Genomic DNA, 21,550 nt, shown 5'->3' with positions numbered 1-21,550 from the left:
GCGTTTGCGTTTCCCAGAAACGCAAACGCAGGACCTGCAGCATTTTGGGAGCGTTAGCGCTTCAATGTAAAGTATTGAAACGCTAGCAGAAACGCTCAGCAAAACCTAAACTGAGCGGTTTTGCTAGCGTTTTGCGGTTCAGCACACTGTAACAAAATTAAAAATAATTCACAGGACCAATCAGGATAAAAACGCAAAACGCAAAACGCTAGGCACCCGCTGGGGAAAAAAATACAATGTTGCAAAACACAACCCAAAACGCGCATGAATCCGCTTGCAAACCGCTCAGACAAAACGCTAGCGGTTGCGTTTTGCGTTTGCGGTTTTCAGTGGGTTCCAGGCCTGATTGTCTCACACTACCCCCTAGTGACAAATGGCCATAAATTTACATTACAGCAGTACTAATCAGAAGCAATGAAATGTAACAAATACATTTTAAAAAAGTGCTAAAGTAAATTGGCCCTAAGCACTCGCAACATTATAAATAAATTGGCTGCTAAAGGGTTAAACCACCAGAAAGTAAAAAAATAAATAAAAATACACTGCATATGAGCTATTTTCTGCTAATAAGCCCCACATCATAATCCTTGTTGCTGGGAGGATTGTAAATCTACAGCTAGAGGGCGTTGTGAGCCATTTCAGATCATAGAGAGGGATTTAGCCTTGTACACATGCAAGATGGTTCTCGGCCATTAAATTACCAGATTTTAAGCATTTACCACTATGTTCCAATGTAATTATGGGAGGGCTGCAATCTTTTATTTCCTAATAGAGATGCTTAACTCCGACATTGGATGAAATCCGGATAGTTGTTATCCGGAATGCATCCTGTTAAATCAAATCACCTGTGCGGGATGGGCGGAGGAGTTAATCTTGCCTATCTGACGTCTTCTTAGGTCTGTCTCTCGGCGCCTCCCACGATGCGGTCCAATCCAGCGTCACGTGACTATACACTTCAACCCGGAAGGCGGAAGTGTTTGTAATCACGTGACTGCCGCGTGGACCGCATCGTGGGAGGCACCTAGGGACGGACCTAAGAAAACATCTGATAGGTAAGAGTAACCCCACCCCCCGCCCACCCCGCACAGGTGATTTGATTCTAACATGATGCACTCCGGATAACAACTATCCAGATTTCATCCAATGTCGGAATTGAGCATCTCTACTTCCTAATGGCAGACACACAGGGGCGCCGCGAGGCATAAAGCGAACCAAGCGGCCGCTTGGGGCCTCAAGATCGTAGGGGCCATGGCGGCTCAGTGACGTCGGCGTGACGTCACTGTTTCCCCGCAGCCCTGCGGGGCTGCCAGAGCAGAGCAGGGCAGGGCTACGGGAAGATGGCCGCCGCCGAAGCCCTGCTCTGGAGACTATTTATGCCTCAGTACAGGGCTTCGGGTGGCCATCTTCCCGTAGCCCTGATTCAATCAGCGCGGGAGATTGGAGGAGGGAGGGAGCTCCGTGGGAACTGCGCGCCTGAGGAGCCGGCCAGGAGAGGAGACGGGGAGAGAAGACTTCTGCCAGTGCCAGGTGAGTAAATTCTTTTCTTTTTGCAGCTCTGAAAATGTGCCCTAATTGTGTTTGATATCTGCTGAACTGTTCCCTAATTGTGTTTGATTTCTGCTGAACTGTGCCCTAATTGTGTTTGATTTCTGCTGAACTGTGCCCTAATTGTGTTTGATTTCTGCTGAACTGTGCCCTAATTGTGTTTGATTTCTGCTGAAAATGTGGCCCTAATTGCGTTTGATATCTGCTGAACTGTTTCCTAATTGTGTTTGATTTCTGCTGAAAATGTGGCCCTAATTGCGTTTGATTTCTGCTGAACTGTTCCCTAATTGCGTTTGATATCTGCTGAACTGTTCCCTAATTGTGTTTGATTTCTGCTGAAAATGTGGCCCTAATTGCGTTTGATATCTGCTGAACTGTTTCCTAATTGTGTTTGATTTCTGCTGAAAATGTGGCCCTAATTGCGTTTGATTTCTGCTGAACTGTTCCCTAATTGCGTTTGATATCTGCTGAACTGTTCCCTAATTGTGTTTGATTTCTGCTGAACTGTGCCCCAATTGTGTTTGATTTCTGCTGAAAATGTGCCCTAATTGCGTTTGATTTCTGCTGAAAATGTGCCCTAATTGCGTTTGATATCTGCTGAAAATGTGCCCTAATTGCGTTTGATTTCCTCTGAACTGTTCCCTAATTGTGTTTGATTTCTGCTGAACTGTGCCCTAATTGTGTTTGATTTCTGCTGAACTGTGCCCTAATTGTGTTTTATTTCTGCTGAACTGTGCCCTAATTGTGTTTGATTTCTGCTGAACTGTGCCCTAATTGCATTTGATTTCTGCTGAAAATGTGCCCTAATTGCGTTTGATTTCTGCTGAAATGTGGCCCTAAATGCGTTTGATTTCTGCTGAAATGTGGCCCAAATTGCGTTTGATTTCTGCTGAAATGTGGCCCAAATTCTGTTTGTTTTCTGTTGAAATGTTGCACAAATTGCGTTTTTATTTTCTGGTGTCTGGGGTAACTGTTGCTGCATTTATTATTTAATGGTCATAGTTGGCTATATTTGCTGTGCTACGGTTAAGCTCCGCCCATACAATGTCATGGCCAAATCCATCTTTCGGCGCGCTGTGCGCGCCTCAATCACCCCCACATCCATTTTCCCCGCAAACAGCCCCGGCCCAATCCTCCCTCCAGCTCCACCCACATGCCATGGCCACGCCCACTTATGCGGGATAGCCACACCCATTTTTCGCCTAGGGCCACTTCCTACAGTCCGCTTGGGGCCACAAAAACCTTAGCTACACCCCTGCAGACACATTCATATATATATATATATATATATATATATATATATATATATATATATATATATATATATGTATATGTATGTATGTATGTATGTATGTGTGTGTGTGTATATATGTATCTATAAACTAGACAGACATTCTGGTTCATTTATGATAGACCCCACAGTAGATTGTTGGAGAGTGCATAGATGCAATACAACTGTAATATACACAAATAGTACATATAAAATACACCTGTGATATATAATGGATATACAGAAACAGACTATAGTTATGTATCAAACAGCTGTTGATATAGCCTGTAACACCTACAGTGTTACGGCTGGTGCACACCAGAGCGGTTCTGGAGCGGTTTTTTAAAAACGCTTGCAGGGGGAAAACCGCTTGGCTAATGAAAGTGAATGGGCTGGTGCACACCAGAGCGGCTCGTTTTTTCCACAAACGCAAACTCGGGGGCTGCAGCATTTTTTCAATTTCTGAGGCATTTCTGCCTCAATGTTAAAGTATAGGAAAGTGGAAATCTGCTCTGAAAAACGCTAGATCAGAGCGGTTTTCCAGGCGTTTTTGTTACAGAAGCTGTTCAGTTACAGCTTTACTGTAACAATATCTGATACACAAAAACGCTCCAAAAAACCTCTCTAAACATGCCTAGAATCGCTCTGAAAATATGCTTCAAAAACCTCTAGCGTTTTGCTGATCTGCTGGAGGTTTTTGGTGTGCACTGGGCCTGAAAGAGGATCTGTAGTGAAAATGACATAATGAATACAATTGCTTATTGTTAACAATATTAATTTACAGATTATTTAGTCAGTGTTGCCCATTGTAAAATCTTTCCTCTCCCTGATTTACATCCTGTAGTGTATCACAGGTGGTGACATTTTTAGTTCTAGTAATATTATAATTGGGAGATTCTCTTTTTTTAGGAAAAAGACTAAAAAGCCACTACAGTAAGTCCTTTTTGATGTGATCCACTTCACCTCAAAACAATTCATTGCATAAGTAGAAAGAACTATGATGTAGTAAACATAAGATACGAAATCTTGCAGGTTCTTGTGGTACAAAAATATCAAAAAATCTTTATTGACATGAGTACAAAAATTTCTTTAAAAGAAGGAGGTCTCTGCAGGATGCTCCTAATTTACATGAATAATCACAGGAATTTCAATATTTTGTAGTAAGACAAGGCTTTCAGTAAAAATTCAATTGGCAACGACACGTTCGTTTCGGGCGTATGATGCCCTTCATCAGGCCACTGTATAAGCACCATCTCATTAAGGCTGATATCGGCTCAGGTCGAGTCAATCCCCAGACAGCCCTTGCCCCAAATCACAAGGGAACATTCCCTTGCCTCGGTTGTTCATGCTGCCAGTTGGTGATGAAGGGTAAAACCTTCAATCACCCAATGAAGGGTCATCAAATAAAATTCCAACATTATGCCACATGCATTACCCCATACGTTGTATATGGGATTAAATGTCCCTGTGGTAAACTGTATGTTGGCGAAACCACACGGCCTGTTAAAGAAAGAATAATAGAACACAGGTCCAATATTAACGTGGCCTTGCGCCGTAATTTAGGCGTCTCGGAGATTGACTCACCTGTGGCACAACATTTTATTGAAAGAGGGCATGCGGCGAACCAACTGCGTTTTTTTGTTTTGGAAATTGTTGCCCCTCTTAGACGGGGCGGCGATAGGGAAGCTTTCTTGTTACACAAGGAGGCTCAGTGGATTAGATCTTTACAAACCCTTATCCCTGATGGCATGAACGTGGAATATAGACCACAGTAAATTTTTGGATTGTGGGGTATTTCCCCTCTGTGTGCGGTTATGCTTAGTTTTTCAATATAGGTGTATTATTATGTTTGTGTGATAATTTGTTTTTTGTAAATTTGTTTTTTGTAATCTTTTCTTTAGTTCTGGATGAATTTCAATCAGCAATGATCTGCCGATATATAGCACCTACCCTCTTGTGGCCCGCATGGTATGGAGACAAGGTACATTTGCAGGGGTGAGCCTGGGGTGCCTGGCACCTGGGTGCAAGATTTTCTCTGGCGCCTATGGCAGTGGTTAAATAAACCACGCCCAACCACGTAACCACACCCATGTCCTGCCTAATCACACCCACACCTTCCACCTCTTTACGTATGCATGTGGCCCACAAATACAATCTTAATGGCAGCAGATCTCCCCACAAATGCAATCTTATTGGCAGAAGTCGATTTCCCCACAAATGCAATCTTATTGGCAGCAGTCGATTTCCCCACAAATGCAATATTATTGGCAGCAGCAGATTTACCCACAAATGCAATCTTAATGGCAGAAGTCGATTTCCCCACAAATGCAATCTTATTGGCAGCAGATTTCTCCCACAAATGCAATGAGAATTGGCAGCAGATTTACCCACAAATGAAATCTTAATGGAAGCAGATTTCCCCACAAATGCAATCTTATTGGCAAAAGTCGATTTCTACACAAATGCAATCTTATTGGCAGCAGGTTTTCCCCACAAATGCAATCTTACTGGCAGGCAGCACAGCAATTCACTCACCTGAGTCTCTGGGTCTGGGTGGAGGAGGAGGATATAGGCAGTGGCTCTGCCTCTGGAGGAGGATAAGGGCGGCACAGCACTCACACACTGCTGGGCCTGGCTCAGTCAGCCTGTCTGTCCTCCTCCTCCGTCTGTCTCCACTGGCGGCACCAGGCTGTGTGACCACGGCGGCGGGCGGGCGGGCGGCACTAGGAGGAGCAGGCTGCGGGCACTCACTGTGCCAGGGTTGCCAACCTAATTTCTAATTTTTGCAGGAAAAAGGCTCAAAAAAGCAGGACACCTCAAATTTTGGACGGACAGGGGGTGGATTTAGGGGCGGAGTCAGAAGCACACTTTTAAGTACAGATGTGGGTGGGATTAAGCCCTGGGCATTATTATTTTTTCATTATTTATATAGCCCTTGCATCTTCTGCAGCATTTTACAGACTACATAGTCATGTCACTGACTGTCCTCAGAGGAGCTCACACTCTAATCCTACCACAGTCATAGTGCAATGACTGCAAGCCATAAAGGGGAAACCAACCTAGCCGCCTGGATTCTGTATCGGCACAAACAGCGGCTCAGTGAAGAGCAGCAGGAGGACAGCGAGGGACCAACAAACCTATGGGGGCTGGAAGAAGCCCCAGGTAAGTGAAAAAAACACTATTTATATTCATCTCTGGTATCTTAAAAAAAGTTATATACTCACTTATGTAGAGGGATGGCTCTGGATCCTATAGAACCTACCATGTCCTCTCTTGGTGGAACTGTTCCAGCACTGTACCTCATTCTAATTTGCCACCTCTGGAAGCTCTCCTGTCCCTGAGTACTTCCAAAGACAAGCGGCTTCGTACTGCACATGGGTAAGTGTGCGTTCACACATTACGGAACTGCCTGTCTTCTGAAGCACTTGTGGACAGGAGGGCTTCTGAAGGTGGCACATTTGAATTAGGTACAGTGCTGGAACAACTCCACTGACAGAGGACAGTTCTATAGTAGAGCATGCCCTCTCTATATGAAAGTATATGACTTTATTTTCAAGTCGGTACACATTTGACATTTTTTTATACAGACATTCTAAGTGCTGGAGATTCCTGGTGACATATTTCACTCACTGTCACACAGCCTGTGACAGTCTGACTCACTTGCTGGCTTCTGCAGCTGCTGACTGTGGCTTGCTAGTGTAGACTGTCTGAGTGTGGTCTCCCCTCCTGCAGTGCAGTCTTTTCCCAGCATTTCTCCTGTGTGGGAGACTGCTTGACAACACTACAGGACATGTGCTGCCGATGCCTGGGATATTTATGATATAACTTAAGGAGGGAGAGCGAGAGCCAGGTCACCTTTCTGCTGCTGCCCAGAACATTTACACATTCCTAGTTGCTCAGGATGCCTCTCTCTATCTGAGTCACTGGAGAGAGAGGCATCAGGAAGGTGAAAGAGAGGCTCACAAGATGTACAGGGGGAGGAGGACGCTTAAATAGACTGACTGCAGTCACTGGACGCTTGAGGAATCACTGCAGGGATTCTTAACTAATGGTACCTGTAATGCTAGCTGGCTGCACCGTGCACAGCCCCTTTACTGTTCCTTCTCAATCTCTCTCCTCGTGGTGTGCTTGATTGTGTACATCATAGCAGGTAGGCGAGATGTGTCAGGCGACCATTGATTGGAGGAGCCCTGAGAGAGGGAGGACCCGGGATCTTTTAATCTCAATGGGCTCTATTCTCAATGAGTTTCCGCATGCGGTAAAGTACATGCGGGAAGTTTGCACCCAAAATACCGGCAAGTTGGGATTCTCAAAATGTTCCGCATGTTTTTTCCGCATGCGGAAAAAGTGTGATAAAAGTGCGGGATTCATGCGGTAAAATTTCCGCAAAAGTCGGTATTTTCCGCAATAAAAGATCAATTCTCAAAGATGTTCAGGCGCATCATTTCTTCGTTAATTACCGAATTTTTATCACCTACAAGAAGTAGGTGATATATTCCGCATCCCATTGACTGTAATGAAGTGTGGAGGCTTAAGGGCTGTGCTTGGTGGACTTTAACTTTTTTTTTTTAAACACTTTTTCATGCGACCTTTTTACCGCATGATTCCCGCATGAATAATGCCTGTTTCCGCATCTTTTTTCACGCATGCGGAAAACATGCGGAAAATATTAGTGAATCTGGAAATTTTGCGGCGTTTTCCGCATGCGCTTAATTTCCGCACAAATAAAAAATACCGCACATGCTTTTGAGAATAGAGCCCATTGTCATTGGAGCTCTGGAGGAGGGAAGAAGGGAGGGGGACATGACGTTTGGACGGACGCTGTCCTGTAAATACGGACAGCTGATTTTGGGGGGCAAAGGTACTGACTGTACGGATGCTTGGCAACACTGCACTGTGTTGTCTGCTGGCAGCGCTGGCGCTTTTGATCTGTCCACAGGTCGGGTCGGGCGGGCAGCTGCAGCAGTCTCACACACTGAGCTGTGGCTGCGCGTCATCAGCTTCGCCTCCTCCCTCTGGTTGCCTGTTTTATGATTGGGCTGCGCCGACGTCTACGTGTGACGTCAGGCGCACAGTGTGTTGCTGGGAGTGGGGAGATGATAGGAGGACTTCTGCCCATCGTTCCTTCCGCCGGGCGCCTGTCAGAGCAAGGCGCCTGGGTGCAATGCACCCGCAGCACCCGCCCAGGCGCGGCCCTGTACATTTGCCTGGCACTAATGGTTTGCATCTTGGGACAACCTTCTGTCTATACGTGTACATGTATATGTGCTCTCTCACCTTTTTTTGTTACCTCTATATGGAATTTCAAGTTAGAATGCCAATTTGTTATGTGAGGCCTCTTTTGATTAGACTTTGCCTCCTTCTCTTTATTGGATGCTTTCCCCTTTAAGAGGTTCCCTGTGTCTGGTTGCCTTGGTGGTCTACAGTATTATTATATTTAATTATTCAATATACTATATTTTGAGTATGCCCTGATAAAGACCACTTATTCTGTGAATTTCCTCCTTTGTTTATTCCTGCTGCCCTTGTGTTTGTTTCTGCGTTTTAGCTTGGTCATATATAACCACGCTTCCTGGTATTTTGGTACGCAGTGGATCCAGGCCGGGCGCGTGTCTCCATCCATGACTTCCGGCTTGCGCTCCAGCGTGGTTACGAGCACACGCTGGGCGCTTTCTGCCGGTTTGGTCGTGTTCGGCTTGCGCCCCAGCGTGGTTACGAGTACACGCTGGATGCGCATTGCCGTGTGAGCTGCGTCCCCGCTGGGTCTCTATCACGATTTGCTATAGGCTTTTCTGTCATGCGCCCTGCTACATTGGAGACGCCAGATACGAGTATTTAAACGGCTAGAACGCCATTATACAATTGCACTCCTGCTTAATAGCTGCTTGGTGATCCTTTTCCCTGCCATCAGGATTGTAAGTTTTTATTGATTTATGTATCGGTGCTATGTTATACAGCCCCTTGTGCTGCTAGCTGCCAGCTTTGTACCTTGATATAGTGCAGTTACTTATACCTTTTAGTATTAAGACCTTATATTTGATGTGATGAGAATATGGATCAGGAGAATATGGATCAGGTTGAAAACGTTATGTCCACATACTGTAGCCATTTGAACTCCCTATCACTATTTGGTGTCCTTGTGTTTTATGATAAGGAACCATTGTTAAGCTTGTAATGTTTCTCTGCTGTTGCAGCTGTACTATATGCTTGGTGGAGGCAGTATACCTGGGACACAGTGACAGTAATGCATATATTGTGTGTTGTCCTTTGAGTGCAAGCCATTCTTTTTTATGTTTTTTGATTTTTCTACTACCAGGTGCGATATGCGATTGCTATGTCATTCGTAGTTTCTGTTATTTTTCCTGCTCCTGCCATGTGTTGTTCATAGGATATACAGGTTTGTGCATATATATCTCGACTCATGTATTATCTTGGGCTCCCTATAGGTCTACAGGTGCTCTTTCTTTTTCTAGTACAACAACTGGGACCGATATTTACAGGCCCCATGTGATTGTTGTTGTCCTCTCTGTATAAATCTCACTCAGTTGAGACTATACTATGTTTTTCTTACTACCTCTGGCGGTATGGCTACTGAGTCAATATTTACTGCCTCAGGTTGGTTTGGCCATATCGCTTTTGACACATGGACTAATTACTTTCTTGGTGTTCTTTCTGGGACTTGATACTATATCTTTTTTGGCGTCGTGTGAAGGTCTTTTTTTTGAGACCTTTGTTGGTACACACCTTGCCTTCACTTTTCCTTGGCAACTCTCTGTAGGGTGTCAGTACTTACCTCCCTAATACATTATATTAATGTTTTTAATTGGAATTTCTCTGTTTGATCTTCCTTGTAGAAAGTGCTTATACAGTGGCCTGATGAAGGGCATCATACGCCCGAAACGAACGTGTCGTTGCCAATTGAATTTTTACTGAAAGCCTAGTCTTACTACAAAATATTGAAATTCCTGTGATTATTCATGTAAATTAGGAGCATCCTGCAGAGACCTCCTTCTTTTAAAGAAATTTTTGTACTCATGTCAGTAAAGATTTTTTAATATTTTTGTACCACAAGAACCTGCAAGATTTCGTATCTTATGTTTACTACATCATAGTTCTTTCTACTTATGCAATGACATTTTTAGTTCTGCCAGGTGATCTGTGCAGAATATTCGTTACTGAGAGTTCAATGCCCAGAGGGAGATGCTGCTTGCTTGGTTGTTGGAAAAAGCAATTATTTCCCACAACGCAACTAGGTTCACAGACAGCAAACTGTCAGGACCTTGATCATGACATCACACTGTGGGAGGGATTTCACAAAAATATTAGTCATACAGACAGGGCCGTACTTTCCAGCGCCCTAGGCCGGCTGTCACTAACCGATCCCCCCCCCCCATTCTGTCCAACTGGATTGAACAGGCTCCCCTCTGTTTTGCTGCTTTGCCCTGTTCAACAAAGAAGCAGTGCATGCTCTGTCCACTCCATGTAATTTTGCACTCCTGCCTGGATGCATTGCAGCTGGTAGAGTTTTGGGCATGCTTACTTTAGAAATGATGCTCATGTATGAGCAGCACTTGTGAAGTACGCATACCCACAGGCCCGGCCCTAGACTTTGTGCCGCCTGAGGCAATTTTCAGTGAAATCGCCGCCCCCCCCCCCAAAGCCGTTGTTGTGGGGGGCCACCCGAGCTGGAGGGGATAGCGGGCAGGAAGGGGGTATTGGGCCTAGCGGCGGGGAGGGGGGTCGGACCCCCCCTCCCTCGCCTGGGTCCCCCGTCCTCCGCTCCCCTCCAGCTTTAAAAAGGTCCGTGCTGTGGCTGCAGCTATTCGTAAGAGGCAACGGGCGGGGATTACTCACCTCTTCCTCGTTCCAGGCCAGCGTGCGCTCCACTGACGTCACTTCCTGCGGCGTAGCAGGAAGTGACGTCAGTGGAGCGCACGCTGGCCTGGAACGAGGAAGAGGTGAGTAATCCCCGCCCGTTGCCTCTTACGAATAGCTGCAGCCACAGCACGGACCTTTTTAAAGCTGGAGGGGAGCGGCGGACGGGGGACCCAGGCGAGGGAGGGGGGGGGTCCGACCCCCCTCCCCGCCGCTAGGCCCAATACCCCCTTCCTGCCCGCTATCCCCTCCAGCTCGGGCGGCCCCCCACAAACATGGACGGGCGGGTGCCGCCCCCCCAGAAGTGCCGCCTGAGGCAAAAGTTTCACCCCGCCTCATGGGCGGGCCGGCCCTGCATACCCATAACACTCCTTCGGCTCCTGTGCACATGCATACAGGAGTGCGAAACTACAAGGAGCCGCAGTGGACAGCTCTGCTTCTTTGACCTCTGTGCGATTTGCTGCAGTCAGAGCCAACAAACAGGTGACAGAAGCACAATGCAGAGAAGCCCATCCACACCAGAGAACAGGTAAGTAGAAGGATCCGACACTACACACACTGGCATAGATGTAGTGTAATGCTAGGTACACATGTTGCAATTTTCTGACAGATTTACTGTCAGATCGATTATTTCCATCATGTCTGATCTGATATCCGATCAATTTGCTGTTCACTTCTATGAAAAATCATTCAGAAAATTGATTGGAAAGCAGATCGGACATGTTGGAAATAGTCAATCTGACAGTAAATCTAACCTTCACAGCACCTGAAATCCTAAATGAACAACAGAGTACCCTCTATATGAGGGGACTGTTAATAAAACTTAACTTTTAATAATGATTTATAAAATTCACTAATTAACTGCTTTCATACCAAATACAATTAAACAATGCAAGTTTCCTCACAAAAAGGTTTATGTCTTTTACAGCTTCAAAGAGGTCAAAGTTGGGGGTGGGAACAAATGACAGTCCTCTCAATAAAATTGTCAATTGTATTTGTTGTTCATTTCTGACAGTAAATCTGTCAGAAAATTGCATGGTGTGTAAATATTTATTTATCTATTGTATTTATAAAGCACCAACATATTACGCAGCGCTACCTAGCAAGCTCAGGTGTACTTTACACAGTGACAATTTAGCACTCAAAGGGGAGATCCGCGCTGCCCCCCCCCAAAAAAACTGCACTTACCTGGGGCTTCCTCCAGCTCCTGGCAGTCGATTGGTGCCCTCGCCGCAGCTCCTCTCCCTCCGGGCGTCCATCGGTGAAGAAGCCAACCTCACCAGCTCTGTTTCCAAGTCGGCTTCATGTGCGCTCCACGGCGCGGGTCACGTGGTGTAAGTGACGTCATCTGGTCTCTACTGCGCAGGCGCAGTAGTTCTGCGCCTGCGCAGTAGAGAACCGATGATGTCCGTACACCACGTGACCCCCCGCCGTGGAGCGCACAGAAGCCGACCTGGAAGCCGACCTGGCGAGGTCAGCTTCTTCACCGCTGGACGCCGGGAGGGAGAGGAGCTGCTACGAGGGCACCGATCAACTACCAGGAGCTGGAAGAAGCCCCAGGTAAGTGCAGCTTTTTTTTATGTTCAGCGCGAACCTTCCCTTTAAGACAGATCTTAAAATCAGTCAGCAGGAAGTTTTGTAACAGAATAACACTTTTTATTGGCTAACTAAAAGAAAAACAGTGAGCCTTTGCCTAATGAGTCATATTCAGAGTTTATTCCTCTATACAAGATGTTAGGGCAAACAGCTATATATACAGTCAGCAGAAGATGCATTGATTGTTTTGTAAATAAAAATAAATGTAACACAGCTGTCATTCTATTTCAAAACATCTTGCTTTCACTGATGGCTAACACAATACAATGCTTTGCTGTCAAAAAAAAAAAGATCAGGAAAGAGTTAAACTGTAGCACAAAGAATGTTGCTGTCATTCTCTAGGAGAGAAAAAAAATAAGCCATAAATTAAACAGATCTGAGGTCTTTAACAGCACTGACCTACTAGTAATAAACTAACATCAGTCAGGGAGAGGGAAGTGCAGCTAATTCCTGCCCGTGAATGCGTGCTGCATGAAAAAAACTAACCAGAACTCAAGAGTTCTGCTACTTGAGCCCATATATTTTTCTTCTCACAGCAGATTGTTTGTCCCCTCTCATCATACAGGTGACAGCAGATGCTGACTGCCATAACACACACTTTGCACAAGTAAGAGAGATGCAGGGATCTCTGGAATTCAGGCAGACCAGAGCAAAGCAGGAGAGATGATTTACTTTGACATGTGACCTCTTATCTCTCCAAGTCCTGCTCCCTGTTCATTTTTATCGCCCTAGGCCATGACCTCTATGGCCTTCCCAGAAATCTGGTCCTGCATACAGATGTATTAATAATAATAAATGTATAATATAGTTTAACATTATTAGCCATCTATTTAAAAAAGGTAAAGATTTCTCAAGAAAAAGTGGGTATCGGCTACTGATTGGCATGAAGCTCAATTCTTGGTTAGTTCTTCTTTACAGCGCAAAACACATGAAAACATTGCAGCCAATCAGATCACAGCTTAGGCCTCGTTCACATCATTTAGTGCCGATGGCTGTTCGTTCGGAACGCAACATGTACGATCGCACGCCATCTGCGCTAGTATGCGCTGCACTGCAGATCCCATTGGTTACAATGAATGGGATCTGCGCTGAGATTCCCGAAAATGCGTGCAGCAGTGCGATGGGAACGGTAGAAGGGCTGTCTATGCCCTTCTACCGTTCTTGCGTGTTGCACACTATACGTGCTGCCGAAATGCGCACGGCAGCGCGCATAGTCTGAACGAGCCCTTACTGTAATCAAATCACTAAGAGAGATATTTGAGTTTGCTTCTGCAGTTTCATTTGTACTATTCTTTAGGCTCGGCTCACATGGCAAGGCAAAATGGCTAGATCGCAATGGACTGCGAAAACTGACAGTCGATAGATCCTATGTTATAGTAAGATCCATTCACACTGTCAGAGTAGGTCCTCACTGGTCCGTCTACAGATTGGATCAGTTTGAAACGGATCCATTTTTTTCCCCCTCTGTTTTTAAGTTTACCATATGTTTGGAGCATACATTTCCAATCCATGGAAACGTATGCCCGGGTGGGGGGGCTGACCTGAAAGTGAAAGCAGCCAGGACGGGGGTGGCATTGGGCAGCGGGGAGGGAGGTCACCCCCCCCCCCCTCCCTCACGTGGGTCCCCTTTCCCTGCTGCCCTCCAGCTACTTGTGCAAAAACTTAAATGTAATGAATGTAATGTCCGCAGCGAGGGAGGACGCTTACCTTCTCTCTTTGCGCTCCACCATTCGCCGCTAGACTTCCTGCAAGGTCGCCCTCTATAGGGCGGCATTGCAGGAGGTGACGCAGCAAGCGGAGGTAGAGAGAAGGTAAGCACTTCCCCACTCGCGGCGAACATTACATTTTAACATTAAAGCGGTATTGTCACCATAAAAATCAAATTTCAACAGCAACTGGTCTGAGTGTATTAAGTGATAAAGATGCTAATCCTGCATTCAAAACTTGCAAAACTTTTTCTGCTGTTATGGTTTGGAGTTATCACATACCTTAGGAGCACTGACCCTTTAATAGCCATTGCCATTCAGTTGCATGCTGGGGGTTCTTTTTATCTATAATATATTACTCCTCTTCCCTTTATTTCCCTGCTTGCTTCTTATTTGAAACACCCTCTGCTCACTTGTGTTTACAAGCAAGGCTGAGGTGACTCAGAGATTGGAGGATAAGACAGTGCAGTTGCTAGTATACACCTCAGTGGGAGTGTCTGAAGACTCTGGAAGGAGGGCAGCTAATGAATAAACAATGAGCAAGAGAAGGGAGGGAGGAAAACAAGTGTCAGGGAAGATATGATGTCAGCATTAGCTGGGCAAAATGGCCACTGTCTTGAATAGGAATTTGTGTTTCTAGGTTAGCATGGGTGTCACTTGTTCTTTAAAGTAGCATTAGGGACAAAGCTGTGACTATAACCACAGCCCTGCACAGGGGCGGAACTACATTAAAGTGGACCTGAATTCTTGCACGGGACAGAAGGAAAACAGAGAGAAATTCACCCTGTATGTATTTAGAGGGTTTAGTTTGTCTAATTCCCACTCATCTGTGATAAATCACATGTTGTAATTTGATCCCTCATCTGTGTCAGCTGACTGGAACAGCAGATAAGCTAATTGGTAAACACAGGATGTAAGCAATATGTCTGCTTCCATGAAAGCAAGAAGTAGACAAACTGCAGATTTATTGCAGGATTTGTATCAGCTGTAACAAAGAAATATTTTCTTTAAAGTTTGTAAGCTGTTGCTTATCTTTTAGAGCAGAAAATTTTTTTGAAAAATTGCGATTGCAGCGATTTAAAAAAATTCTGAGGGATTGAAAAGCACTCAGCGGAGTGGCACAGCCCTAAGACTGTCTTCTTATACCGGATGCATTACTCACCGGGGTCCTCCCAGTCCCATTGGCCACTTGGCAGCCGGCATAGCAGGCGGAGTAATAGGAGACTCCATCGTCCCCGCAGACTGGATCCCAGTGACTCTTTGGACACATGCATGGAAGGTTACACTGCGACACCGCACGCTCCTCATAGGAGATCTGTGAGAACCTAGAGTAACACCACATAACATCAGACTGGTTCACTAAGTGACAGGAAATGATTACTAATTAGTTTTATTTATAAGGTGCCAACACATTATGCAGGTCTCTACAATAACTAGGGAGAAGCATGACAACATTATGCAGTGGTGCAGAGACAGGTCACATATTACAATGTACAAATGGAGGCAAGGCCGGATGTATACTTTTTGGGCCCTGAGGCCAAGTTATGTCGTGGGTTCCTTCCATGTGTAGCAGCACCCCTCCCATTCCATGTGCAGCCCCTCTTCCTTGTGTGTTATCCTTGTACAGCAGCCCTCCCATTCCATGTGCAGCCTCCTCATCTATGTGTGTTATCCTTGTACAGCAGCCCTCCCATTCCATGTGCAGCCCCCTTTTCCATGTGTATTATCCTTGTACAGCAGCCCTCCCATTCCATGTGCAGCCCCCCTCTTCCATGTGTGTTATCCTTGTACAGTAGCCCCTCCCATTCCATGTGCAGCCCCCTCTTCCATGTGTGTTATCCTTGTACAGCAGCCCCTCCCATTCCATGTGCAGCCCCCTCTTCCAGTGGAACATCCATGTACTGTAGCACCACCCTTTCATGAACAGCTCCTTTGGGCATCAGTTTCCATTTTTCATTTGTTACTTCTCATTATTCAGACTCCTCCTTCATATTTAGTAACCCCTCTTTAATGTTCAGGAGTCCCAGTGGGCTACAGCCACCCAAGGCCAGGGCCTTTGTAGCCTTTCTGTAAATCTGGCACTGAATAGAGGAGAGGGCCATATGCAATTTGAGATGATAAGAAACTTGCAGCGTGCAAGCTTCTTATCACCCGACATTGCTCAGGATTTTCTGGCAAGTTCAATTGTCGGCTTCGCCTGACCAATGTCCGAGTGAGAAGAGCCTCAGTCAGGGAAATAGCAGCTATTTGCCTTAGCGGTGCTTCTACATGCTGAGCGATGGGGAGTGAGGCTTTGTGCTACGGAGCTGTCCTTCAGCACCATGGCACTTTTCCTCTGGACACCCATTGAAGTCACCTGCAGTCCATCGCTAAAGTCAGAAAGGTCCTCAGCACTTACCCAATGTCTGTGGCTACATGCCAGGCTCTCCAGGCAACACAGCTCCCCATCCCAGAGCTGGGACAATGTCCTTCAGCACCCAAGGCTGAGACACCAAAGTGCGCCCCTCCATCCCTGCCACTCCAGCCGTCATACACTGATTGCTATTAGACTAAGAGGCGCCCAGGGCCCCCAACCACCGTCAACACCTGAATCTCTAGTGTTCTGACTTGCAGTCACTGCGATGTATCCCCTTTTCTTTTTTCTCTCTGATTCAAACACAATAGGGGAGTGAGTTGTGCGCCCCTCCTACACTGCGCCCTGAAGCTGGAGCCTCTCTCGCCTCTGCCTGGCCCTGCCCCATCCCTTCCCATCGTAATGCACCAGGGCTGTCTCTGCTGCTTCCGCTACTAACACTAAACACAAGAGCCCCAGCTAAAGCATCTTCATAGCTCTCCCCAACCGGGACTCCCTATTGGTCCATTAGGTTCTGAGGATGATAATGGACCTAATGGACCAATGGGGAGCCCGGCAGGAGCTATGAAGATTTTTGGTAGGGGTCTGTTAATACCCCAGCCCACCACAATGGCTTGCACAAAATACCATCTCACCCTTCACAGGATATAGTAGGCAGAGACTAAGCACTACTATAAAACTACCTACCCTTGCAGTACATTCCCCAGGCAGAAAGAAACATTAACTTACCCATCGTAGGGCACAGTAAGCCCGGCCACTACAGGGCGCTCACAACCCATGACAAAGAGTGACACGAGCATCAGGTATCCAATCACAGAGGAGACAAGGAGAAGTTTTGCTGCTCCCAGAATATTTATCCTGAATTTCTTCATCAGAAGCCCTCCAGAGAAAATCCCAAGAGCCACCGCTGGGATGTTTATAAGACCTGAAAAAGACAAACACAATATGAGAGTCTTCCATACACCCCCAAACTACAAATGTATAAATCCTATTCCATTTCTGCTTCTGTGGTCACCTGGTTTGTAAAATGTTCGTACGTATTACAGTCTGCTTTGTGAATATCATCAGTTGTTGCCAAGGACGGATTTACACTTTTGTGCCTGTAGGCCAAGTACATTGTGGCCCACCTTTCTAGTTCAGCAATGCCCCTCTCATTCCATGTGCAGCCCCCTCTTCCATGTACAGCAGACACTTTGTTTCATGAAGCCACCTTGAGCAACAGTTTCCCTTTTTTATGGGTTGCTCCCCATTTTCATCCTCCTCTTTCATATGTAGCAACTCCTCTTTTGCAGGGCTGGATTTAGGCCAAGGCCTCCTAGGCCATGGCCTAGGGCACCACAGGAGAAAGGGCGCCAAAGCAGCAGGCTAAACCTGTGCAGCATTGGCAAGCTTGCATATGCTGCAATGCAGGGAGATCAGGCGAGTGCCTAACCGCGGTACTCTGCTGCTAGCTGCCTGTGCAGCAGCCACCTTGCTCTCTGTGCATTAAGGCCGGCGGCTACGGACTTGGGCAGCACATTGGAGATGGAAAGGAAGAGGAAGCTTCTGCACTGGATACGAGTGGAGAAATGAGTGACACTGATGGCTGATGCGGTGTGAAGGCAAGCTGGCTACCTATACTGTAAGGTGGGAGGGTGGAAAAAGGAGGGATTAAGGAAGTCATCTGGCTACCTATACTGGAGGGAAAGGGGGAGGAATCATCTGGCTACATATACTAGAGGGAAGGGGAGGGGTCATCTGGCTACCTATACTGGAGGGAAAGGGGGAGGAGTCATCTTGCTACCTATACTGAAAGGGGGCGGCTGATGACAGTGGCCTAGGGCAGTAAAGAGTACAAATCCGGGCCTGCTCTTTCATGTTCAGGTGCCCCTTTGTGTTGCAGCTGCCCAAGGCCTGGGCCTTCGTGGCTTTTCCAGAAATCTGCCCGTGGTTATGGCTAAGTCTGCCATCTTACACAGTAGTGAGCACACCCAAAAGAAGCCATACCAATCATTTTATGTGTTGGGAATTTTAATCTCCATTCTGATCTCCAGACTCATGTCTCCTTCCCCTACTTCCAATTTGTGTTGTCATCAGATGATCGGAGACAGCTAAACACTGTGCTCATTCATAGGTCACCTGAGTTGCCCTTTCCCAACACTGCAGGACTGGTTGCTGGCCAGGGATTCTGGCCAGTGTGTTTCATAGACAATAATCTTTCCATCACAGTTCCACTATTGTGTCTTCATAAAAGTAATTAAAGCCCTTGAAGGTAAGAGGTGACAGTCACAGGCCTTAAAGCAAGTCTGAACTGTAAAAAACATAAAAACAAAAACAGATACATACCTTCCTGTTCTCCTCATGGAGTCCTCATTCCCCCACAGGCTCCTCCGTTTGAATCTCCTGCTGCAGGAGACTCCAGAAGTCTTCGGAAGCACTTGGGCTCCTGAAGACCGGCGGCTCTGTACTGCACACGCGCGAGAGAGGGCGCTCGCACGTGCGCAGTATGGAGCGGCCCATCTTCGGAAGCCCGAGTGGTTCCGAAAGACAACCAAAGACAACCAAAGTCAGCCAAACACAGAAAATAAAACAGTTTAGGACCAGTTTAGTCATAGACTAACAGAGGAGTCTGTGTGGGAACGTGGGGACCATGAGGAGGCCTGGAAGGCACTATAGGACCCAGAGCCTTCCCTCACCTTAGGTAAGTATCTGTTTTTTATTTTAATTTCCCTTCAGACTCCCTTTAAGGATGGAGGTGACAATCCCATGCCTGGTGGCCAGAGCTAAAAACGATGGGTTTGGAGGATAGAGGTGACAGATTTAGGACAGAAGGACGGTGAGGATAACTATGGGCCTTGATCAGGGCTTCCCAACCCTGTCCTTAAAGCCCACCAACAGAAGTTGCCATTCACCGGTGGGATTATTGAGATTATTTACATTCACAGGTGGGATAATTGGTGTCTCAGCAGAGCAGATTAGCCCAAATTAACTACCTCTGTGGATTTCCACAAAACGTGCACTGTTGGTGGTATTTGGGGATTGGGTTTGGAAGCCCTGGCCTTGAGAACTGAGAAGTGACATGCCCAGGTGAAAATCATGGGCCTGGAAAGTAGAGGAGATAATTCCAGCCCTGGAGAATAAAGCTGCAATTATGGGCCAGGAGGAGAGAGGGGTGAATTTGCCTGGATGTGACAATAACGGGCCTTGAGTTCTGTAACAGTTATCGGCCTAAGGATTGGATTGATAATTCCAGGCCTGGAAAGTAGAAATGATCACAGTTATGGGTCTGGAGAATATATGAGGGTTATCCAAAAAGCAACAATCATTCTTATCTGCCATGAAAAGTATTTTTTCTGTGTAATTTAATTTGCATCTGTCAGATTATGCTGTTCACTCCCTGCACCGCTTGTCACATGACTGCAGAACACAGGTAGCTGGTAATTCAGTAGCATTAACATTAAAGGGACCCTGAACAGATAAATTGAAAATCTGGACTTACCTGGAGCTTCCTCCAGCCCCCCATAGCCCATACGGTTCCCCGGCATCCTCTGGGTCTCTTCTGTGGTCCCGTTGGCAGCTCTGGTAGTCCGCTGACTTCGGCTCACACAGCACATCATCACGTCGGTCGATGTAAGCATCCTGCACATGCAAGGTTCTTTAAAAACTGAACCATGCATACACAGGATGCTTACGGCCACTGGCGTGATAACGCGCCAGTTGCACGCAGGGGCGTAACTAGAAGTCCCTGGGCCCCCCTGCAAGAATTTGAGCGCCCCCCCCCCCCACACACACACACACACACCCTGGGGCCCGCTCATGGCTGTTTTAAGGGGGCTGGAGGGGTCGCAGCATGAAGGGAAAGCCATGCTACACATCGGCGGGGAGAGGGGACGGTCCCCCCCCCCTCACCTCGGGCTCTCCCCTCTGCGCTCCCCTCCTGCATCTATGTAAGTGTTAGCAGTGGCGGCGGCATCAGCTATAATTACCTCCATTCACCACCGGAGGTCGCAGATCTGCAAGGGCTTCACATTACTTCCTGTTTTAACAGGAAGTAATGTGAAGCCCTTGTAGATCGGCAACCTCCATGGTGAATGGAGGTGATTATAGCTGCCGCAGCTGCTGCCACTTACTTAGATGAAGGAGGGGAGAGCCCGAGGTGAGGGGGGGGACCATCCCCCTCCCCACCGACGTGCTACAAAGCCTCATGTTGCAACCCCTACAGCCACCCCAAAAGGACCATGAGCGCCCCCCCCCCCCCCCCACACGGGGGCAGGGGCTGCTTCCCCTATTGTTACGCCAGTGGGTGCATGTACGGCCCACGCAAATGCAACTTAATCCAAAGTAGTTGGATAACCGAGCCTCCAACAGAAGGGATTTCTAATTTATACCTCTGCTCAGTGGCCCTTTAAGCCTACCCCCAATTCCTCTAACCCAGGGGTCCCCAACCCCCGGGCTGCGCCATCTGTCATCACAGTATGGAGAGAAGTGTCACTAAAGTTTGTCGGAAGCTATAGAGAAGAGCCGTCTGCAGCCGTTGTTACTGCTGCCACCTAGTGTCTGTTATTTGTAATGCAGCATGCTTTCTGTCTGCACGAACACCAGGTGGCAGCAGTGAGGATGAATGGGACGCTCTGGTCTCTTGCCAGCCACAGAGTTCAGTCTGCATGGATGTGAGCAGTTGATCCTGGAAGAAGAATGGAAGGATAAAAGTGAGTGTGGGGAGGAGGGAAGTGTGTGTGGTTGTAGGGAAGTGTGAAGTGAGTGTGGGGAGGAGGGTAAAGGGGCTGTGGGGTGGAGGGAAGGGAACAAGTGAGAGTAGGCAGAGGTGGATAGGAAATGACTGTGCCAGTAGATAAGGAAGCCCAGGCAGTACCACCCTCCACACCACCTGTCACACCAAATATACTTCGTGCTGGTGGTCTTATGCAGCAGCCCCAGTGCACACACCTTTTCCAAAGTGCTGAGGGTGATGAAGATAGTGATTAGGTAAGGCTGGCGTTGCCAGGACTTCTTTATGTAATGACCCTGCCTGTAGAACAAGCCTGCGCAACACCCTACCCCGACCCCGACCCCCCCCCCCCCCCCCATGCAATAACACTCCCGTCCCCTGCATACGCTAGCATACGCCCAGTCCTTGGAAAAATTGCCTGATGCTGAAGCGGTCCTTAGATCAAAAAAGGTTGGGGACCACTGCTAACCCATAGGTGAAGAGTGTGATACTACTAC

The 21,550-nt window shown here is 47.0% G+C and overlaps 1 protein-coding gene across 7 annotated transcripts in view; it reads right to left on the bottom strand.

The window, feature by feature from the left end:
* Positions 1 to 21,550, bottom strand: part of SLCO1C1 (solute carrier organic anion transporter family member 1C1) — a 92,681-nt gene that overhangs the window by 27,157 nt on the left and 43,974 nt on the right. For all 7 annotated transcript variants that reach the window (XM_068278019.1, XM_068278020.1, XM_068278023.1 and 4 more), the window contains 2 exons: positions 17,075 to 17,270; positions 15,155 to 15,317 (listed from right to left, as the gene is read on the bottom strand). In XM_068278019.1, coding sequence (XP_068134120.1) covers positions 15,155 to 15,317; positions 17,075 to 17,270 — 359 coding nt within the window. The remainder of the gene's footprint in view (positions 1 to 15,154; positions 15,318 to 17,074; positions 17,271 to 21,550) is intronic.

The sequence above is a fragment of the Hyperolius riggenbachi genome, chromosome 3 (assembly GCF_040937935.1).
Source record: "Hyperolius riggenbachi isolate aHypRig1 chromosome 3, aHypRig1.pri, whole genome shotgun sequence".
NCBI lineage: Eukaryota > Metazoa > Chordata > Amphibia > Anura > Hyperoliidae > Hyperolius > Hyperolius riggenbachi.
This window is presented reverse-complemented; position numbering and strand designations above follow the sequence as displayed.